Source organism: Malurus melanocephalus, unplaced genomic scaffold (genome assembly GCF_030028575.1).
Source record: "Malurus melanocephalus ecotype Western Australia unplaced genomic scaffold, MMel_1.1 scaffold_1626, whole genome shotgun sequence".
NCBI lineage: Eukaryota > Metazoa > Chordata > Aves > Passeriformes > Maluridae > Malurus > Malurus melanocephalus.
The window spans coordinates 7763-15484 of record NW_026624858.1 but is presented as its reverse complement, the minus strand read 5'-3'; the positions used below and the strand labels follow the sequence as shown (position 1 = coordinate 15484).

At 50.9% G+C, this 7722-nt stretch overlaps 1 protein-coding gene across 1 annotated transcript in view; it reads left to right on the top strand.

Moving 5' to 3' along the window:
- LMCD1 (LIM and cysteine rich domains 1) overlaps nt 1-7722 on the top strand; it is a 21596-nt gene that overhangs the window by 6378 nt on the left and 7496 nt on the right. The window contains exons 2-3 of the mRNA XM_057388161.1: nt 3067-3137; nt 3985-4240. Of these exons, the coding sequence (XP_057244144.1) occupies nt 3067-3137; nt 3985-4240 (327 nt within the window). The remainder of the gene's footprint in view (nt 1-3066; nt 3138-3984; nt 4241-7722) is intronic.

Below are 7722 nucleotides of genomic sequence, written 5' to 3'. Positions count from 1 at the left end.
CATCGAGCACAGATCAGAGCTGAGTCTGGACCTGTCCCACATGGTGACAATGGCATTGAACACAGATCAGAGCTGAGTCTGGACCTGTCCTACATGGTGACAGTGGCACTGAGCACAGATCAGAGCCAGTCCTGCCCCACATGGTGACAATGACATCGAGCACAGATCAGAGCCAGTCCTGCCCCATCTCCCATCCTGCCCAGCCATGCTGGGGTGTGTGATGGCTCTTTGATGGCCTTGGTTAACCCCCACATTGGCCAAGCTCACTGAAACTCTGAACGTGCTTTCAGGCCCGAGTTCTGCAAGTTCAGGACAGTCTCTGGCCCCAAACCCAACTGTCAGACTGRTTTCAGTAGAGCCTTTGGCCAAGGKGTGCTGAAGGTGACAAAACMRAGACCCCTCAGCAGTGTCAGTGAGCAGCAAACAGAGCTGCCCTCTCCTCTCTCCCACCCAGCAGTGCTCTCACAGCTCCGTGTTCCCTTCCAGAGGAGTCCCCAAGCCCTAAACCAAGGTGCAGCCATGTCTGGGTTCTTCCCTTGTCTCTGGTCATTCCGGGCTCTCTCTTTCCCAGCTGCTCAGGGAATGATGGCCCTGCCTTTGGCCASAGTTACAGCAAGCCATGGCATCACTGGTGTGTTCTGAGACTGCTCAGAGATGTTTTTGTGGGTAGAATGGCCTCCATTTCCTATCATTTCACTACCCAAGAATTTCCTCTGCCCCGACTTGCTTTCTCTCTTCTAGCACAGGAATGCTGTGAGGCACAGAAAGCCAAAACAGAAATCTTGCAAGGAGTGTCTATCTAGTCCTGGGGAGTAGGATTTGCTTTTCTTGAACCAGTTTGTTGACACAGGCCTGGTTTTGGTTTTTCGGCTTTTTTTGTTAAAACATTACAAATATCTCCAAACTCTTTATCTTGAGGTGATGGCAAAGTTCAGCTGCAGTTCCCAGATGGGTTTGGGCATAGGTGGGGCTGGGATAGTTGGAGCATTGGTTTCACACTGTGTGACTGGGTTTGGGGTTTTTGCAGTGTCTTGCATAACTTTTTAAATGAAATCCCATTTAATGCTGTGTGAGGAGCTGGAGCAGAGCACGAGGAGAGGCTCTGTCTGGGCAGGATGTGCAGKGCAGGGTTTTGCTGCTGTGTTTGGTGGGGTGGCAGTGGCTCAAAGCTCCCTCTGCCTCCAGAGGAGCCAATGCTGACCCTCTCCCCCAAGCAGAGATGTTACCCAGAGGGGTCTGAGCTCTCTGGGCATGGCAGGGACCCCTCCCCACACGGAACATCTCAGGAGTCTTTGCCCAGGCTCTCCTGGTCTCTTGGAGAGCTCTGCTGCTGCCACAGGGATGTCCCTGCAGCTCCATGGGGTCACTGAGCACCAGAGGGGATCTGCTGCCATCTCAGTGTGTTTTCCTGCTGCCATCTCAGTGTGTTTTCCTGCTGCCACAGGGATGTCCCTGCAGCTCCATGGGGTCCCCGAGCAGCAGAGGGGATCTGCTGCCACCTCAGTGTGTTTTCCTGCTGCCATCTCAGTGTGTTTTCCTGCTGCCACCTCAGTGTGTTTTGCTGCCGCTGGAGCCCTGCACCTCCAGGGCAGGGAGCTCTGAGCCATCCTGGAGCCACGAGGAGCCTTGAGGAGCATCCCAGTTGGCAAATGCTTCCCCCAGATGTGTTCCTGCAGCTCCAGCTCCTGCTGGAGGAGGCTCCTGCTGCTGGCAGGAGTTCCCCAGGTGATCCCAGAAYGGGTTGGGTTGGAAGGGACCCTAAAGATCATCCCATTCCTGTCCCTTCCATGCAGCCTCCCTTGGCACAGGACAGCTGGGCCCACGCCATGGCTCATCTCCAGAGAGATTAAAGATTACAAAATGTGACAAACGGCCTCAAAAAGGCTGGCAGGTGTGAGATCTGTGCGTGTCACCAGCCCTAATGGGAAATGCAAACTTTGAGGCCCAAAGGGGTCAGAATTCTGCCCAGTCCTGATATTTGGCAATTCTGGAGGGCTGGAGCTGCAGGGCTTTGCTGTGCTGGGGTTAAACCGTGTTCTTTGATCTCTGCTGGGGTCAGATCCACTGGGGTGACACTCCCGTGGTGCTGCCMTTGCTCCTGCCCGGCTGGGACTGTCCTTGTTTTCCCTCAGCTCATTTTTACAGGGAACAAACATGTCTCTCAGGCAGGAGCCTGACAGCTCCTGTATAAACATCCAGGCTGAGATAAATTCRCTGTCTGCTGGTGTCACCTTGCCCTGATGCCTCCTGCAGCATTTTGTTTCTGTCTCCTGCTGTATTCTCCTGCGTTCTTTTTATCCAAAAAGCCACGTTTGATAAATTCACGGGGAAGGCACTGAAATAGGTTTGTGTTCAGTGTGGCTCCTGGTGGGGTTTTTGCTTGTCTCCTGTCAGAAGGTTGTTAGGATGTCTCTGCAGCAGTGAACACCCASGGATGAGTGACTTTTGTCTGTTTTCAGTGAGCAGCAAAAAGTGCAGGACAACCACAGTGCCCCATGTCCCTCCACACCAGCTCTGTTCCCCAGAGCCTTTCCTGTTCACCATGGAAAACACCCACAAAGCCCAGTGCCAGAGGTGTGGAAACATCCCAAATTACACTTGGAGAAAGCCCAAGGCAGTCCAAGGTGCAGTGAAGCAAGTTTAGCATCAGGTTATAGCAAACACACCCCCATGTCTCCTGCCTGATCTCCTGACTGGCACAGATGCATGTGCAATATGTGAACTGTATAAAGTGGGTCAAAATCGCCTTCAAATGACACCTGAGGTGTCTGTGGATGAGGCTGAGGTGTCTGTCCAGGGTTGGGCATGTTCACTGGGTTTGATGTGCCTCCACGTCGTTCCACCTTCCCTCACTTTGAAGTGCAAACCTTAATCCCAAGCATCCCTAAATAAACTTGCAGCAGGGTTGCATGGGCACGGTCAGATGGTGTTTGGGGGATTTGGGACTTCGTGGACACCAGGAATGGCTGAAGAAATCACTGTCTGAAGGACAATTCACACTCTGAGTGCTCCTGAGTAACTTCTGAGGGTAAAGCCTTTCCAACACGGTGTTCTGCTCTTTTGCAGATGTCGGGGAGAGGTGTGCCCTGTCTGCGCTGCCGAGGGATGTGCACGGGCTTCGAGCCACACTCCTGGAGGTGAGGAACTGAAATCTGCTTAGGGGCAGAACATCCCATGATTTMATGCTTTATTTACAGTTTGTCCTCTTAAAAACACAAATTTGAGTAAATAGCTCTGGATAGCAGCAGCTGGTGAGAGCAAACCAGGACAGCATTCAGCTCAGGGTGGGGACAGGGGCTGCTCCTGCCCCAACGGGGCAACCAAGGGTGTTAAAATGAGAACACACATCCCAATGTCAGTAATTAAAAGAGAATTAGTGCCCTCTGAGCTGCCTCCCAAACCTGGGCTCCTCTCTGCTGGTGGTGCAGAGGCAGTGATCCAGCTGTGCTGCTGCAGCTGGAATGCCTCAAATGCCTTCAGCTCCCACCTGTGAGAACTCAGCTCTGTGAATCCAAACTTTCAAACACTCATTTGGGGGAAGCACTACCCTGTTGTGCTATTGACTCCATTAAAGGCTGGTGGGACTCACTCTTACTCCCAGATCCTGCTGAAATCCTTGGGGTTGTGTCAGATTTTTTACCATTTTGCTAGCAGTGTTTGATGGCAGCACTAGCCACCAGAGAGTGTCCTTAGACACTTGTCTGTGTGATTTATACCTGTTATAGTTCAAATTGTACTCAGTTAAGCATCAATTTCTTCTAGCAGTCACCTTTTTCATAGCATGTAAAAAAGCAGTCACCTTTTTAATAGCATGTAAAATAGCATGTAAAGCTTCACAGTAGGTGAGGCTGTTGGAGTTGGTGAGGAGGGTGATGTGCAGTGTAGTGATGTTTGAAGGGTTCCCAAAGTGGCAGCAGAATGTGTGTGACCCGTGTGTGTGTCACAACCCTGCTCACACCCAAAGGATTGTCCCTCTTGGCACAGGAAAATCTGCAAATCGTGCAAGTGCAGCCAGGAGGAGCACAGCCTGAGCTCGGAGCTGGACGATGACCGCAAGATCGGCCGCCTGCTCTCCGACTCCAAATACTCCTCGCTCACCGCGCGCCTCAAGGGCGGGGACGGCGTCCGCATCTACAAACGGAACCGCATGATCGTCACCAACCCCAACATCTCGGGCAAGGACCCCACCTTCGACACCATCACCTACGAGTGGGCKCCCCCAGGACTCGCCCAGAAACTGGTAAGGATGAGTGCTTGGCTCACTTGGGCTCTGGARTAAAGTTACTGTGAAAAACCACTAAATCATGGTGTGCTCCAGAGAGCAGAAAYGTACGGAGCTCGCTGTGTTTTGGAAAACTGTAAATAAGCAGAGTAGGTAGGAGAGGGGGATGGAATGCCTGTGGGTTTTATAGGTTTGTTTACATTTCTGGGAGAAGTCTTAATGGGTTTTACAAGTAGAAAGCTCASTCTTTTGGTAAAGCTCATGTGCAATAAAAGCATGGCTGAGGAGAGATCCCATCCCTGCTGTCCAGCAGGGTCCTGTGCAGTCCAAAGCCCCAGGCTGGATGTGAGAACAGCTCCTCCAGTTTTTGGAGTGTCTGGGCTGCTGGTGGGGCTGGGGGGCAGCTGGGTGTGTGTGTGTTCCCCAGGGCTCCTCTGGTGCTCACAGAGCCTCCCTTCACTGTGGGGAGCCTTTCCCTGGAGCTGTGGGCTCCAACACCCATCCACAGGGTCCCTCTCACTGCCTTTGATGGAGAACAGCASCCCATCCCTGTTCCAGCTCCTTGGGGAGCTCCCTGTCCCCAGGAACAGGAATGGGACAGCTCCTTGTKCCAGGTGGGTGAGCCTGGCCCAGAGCTGAGCTCTGAGCTCACAGTCCTGCCTACCCAGGGCAGAACTGCCAGCAGAACCAYGCTCACATCCAGCTCTGGAGATGGGAACTTTTATCCTTACAGTTTAAACATAACCTGGTCCAAATAAAAAATATTTTACAAAGAGTGCTCAGGGTAAAAAGGTGAGATGGGGAMTGTGGTCCTGCTTTGAGGGCTGGATCTAAAGCCAAGCCCCCAGCCCAGCTCCACCTCCCTCCCATGCCTGGTTTCCATCTGGACCAGCTCTGTGGGAAGGGCTGGAAGTGGTTTTTGGCATGTGGAAATGTGAGCCAGCAGAGCATTTCTGGAGGGAAAGCATTCACTGTGCTGTGGTGTAAAACCATTGTGTATTCCACTGTCAGGAGCGGGCAGTGAAGAGCTTCTGCTCCTCATGTGAAACAGAGAGCTGCAAGCCGTTTGTACAAATAGCTGCAAGCTGCTGAAAATGCAACCWGACATTTTTAATGAAGAATTGGAGATTCAAATGTGAAAGTGCAGCTGCAGCCCAGTGGTTAAAGGGCAGTTTCCCCCAGGCCTCGGGCAGGCTGTGGGATGCCATGCAGGCTGTCAAGGGGCAGCTCTGAGAGTATGAAATATCTCTCTTTAGGTTTTATAAAGAAAACCCAGGGTAAAAAGGGAAGATGGGGAATGTGGTCCTGCGCTGAGGGCTGAATGCAAAACTGAGCCCCCAGCACAGCCTCATCCTCCTGTGGGGGAGGTTAAAAACTCCATGAAAGCTTTTGATCTTTTAATAGTGCCTGGACAGGCTGGAATATATCTCAGTTCGAGTAAACAACAAGCAGGAGCTTTGGAGACAACCTTGATAAATTTTGGCTTGCAGATSAACTTGCCAAACTTTGAGGAGACGAGCTGGATGTCAGCCACTCTCAGGACAGTTTCAGAGGGATTTGGGCCAAAAAGCTGTTGGTGCAGAGCTGCCTCGCTCCAGTGSTTTCCTTCTGCAGGCAGGCTGCAAATTTGGGATGGCTTTTAACCTTGTTTTGCTCAAGTGGCTGTCGATAACAGGAGGAAGTTCAGARCGTGTTCTCATTAAGCCGTGCCTGGAGAAGTCATGAAGTAGAKACTCGAGTCCTTGGGGAGAGTGAAAAGAGCAGATCATAAAATAGCTCCGAGATCTAATAGTGAACAGGGAAAACCCAAAATGCTCGTCCTCAGCATTACCTGCACTCAGGCAATGGAGTAAAACATTGACCATAACAAGAAGTGATAGCAGCAGATGTAGCAGCTTTTTGCTATTCTTCATGGCAGTTTTTGGTGTCAGACTGGACTTTTTTTTTTCCCCTGATCTTTTCTCTGGACACATTTTTATAACATCTGCAATTATAATTTTAAGCAAACCCTTGATAAGGGAGTGAAATCCCACCACAAATTTGGGCAGATATCGAAACCTGTCCTTGTGCAGGCTTAAGGAAGCCTTAAAGAAAGCTTTGAGGCTCAAAGCTGGGTCTCAGCTGGGTCTCAGCACAATTTTGTATTGGGAATGGAAATGCTGGAGGTGGAGCAGAACAGGAGGCTCCAGGAGCCTGAGCTGGCACCTTGCTCTGGTGTGAGTGTTCATTTTTCTTGGCATATTGGTGGTGATTTCTCCCATTAAGAACCCACAGTGAGTGCTGTCCTGGTTTCTATGCTGTTCGTGCTCACACAGCATCATTTCAGTTCCTTCCCTGCTGTGGGACAGTGCCAGCCTGGGAGGAGCTCTCAGGGAATTCTTGTCCTTTCTCCTGTGATTTCTCTGAGGATTCCTTAGCTCTGTGAAAGCCATTTGAGCACTGCCCCAGCATCCCACACTCTCCCACCTTTGCTGATGTCTGATATCCCCGTGTGCAGTGACTTTAACCCGCACCCCAAGCAGGGAAGGAGCTCTGCTGCCATGAATTCATTCTGTGCTGCCATGAATTCATTCTGTGCTGCCATGAATTCATTCTGTGCTGCCATGAATTCATTTGTGTTCCAAATTTCCTGTCAGGAATTCCACCCGGCAGAGCTGCTCTGTGGCTCACAGTAGAAAGGGTGGAAGTTTTGGAAGTTTTTCCCGACATGCTGAGTTGTGCAGTGCTGTGTGAGCATTTCGGTGTTGAAAAGCCCAGCCTGAACCAGCAGATGTGCCACAAACAGTTAAATCTCCTTGCTGAGTTGTTTTAGATGGAGTTTTGAAGCGCTGACCCAGTAAGAAGCAAATCCAGTGCAGCTGGATGCTGGTTTAACTGGGAATGGCAGGGAGCCAACTGCTGCCCTGTCACTCCTCACACTACAAYAGGAAAAACGCCGGAGTGGGACACTCCCTTCCCTTTTTCCTGGCCAGGACAAGTTAATTGTGCAGCCCCCGTGTTCTATGAGCACTAACCCAGCCTGAGGCTCAGATGGGTTAACTCAGCCCTTGAGGAAGTGGCAGTTCACTCAGGGACTTTATTTTGGGCAGTTTCTGGGTGTTTCCTTTCCCTGTCACAGGGCATTGGTGACCAAACACCTTCCCTCTGCTACAAAATCTGCAGTCAGCTGGAATTGGGTTTGGTCACAGACCCAACTGCTATCTGAATTTTTCCTGTATTATGATAATTTTATTAATTGAAAAAGGAGGCATTTTCACTGTGAGCTGCTCTGCATGCAGCCCATGGGGCTCTGGGTGTGGCCTTTGAGCTCTCCCTGTCCCAGCACAAAGCAATAGAGAGCTGCACATGGGTTTTGATGTTTATGGGWTTTTAGTCTTTCCAGCAGCTGTGTTATCGAATTTCATGGAAAAATGCCATGGTAGTGCTAGCGAGGGAGGGTGTGCTGGGATCTTTGTGCTACTTTGCTTTCCTGGGGAGGCTGGGGTTTGGTTTAAAAAAAA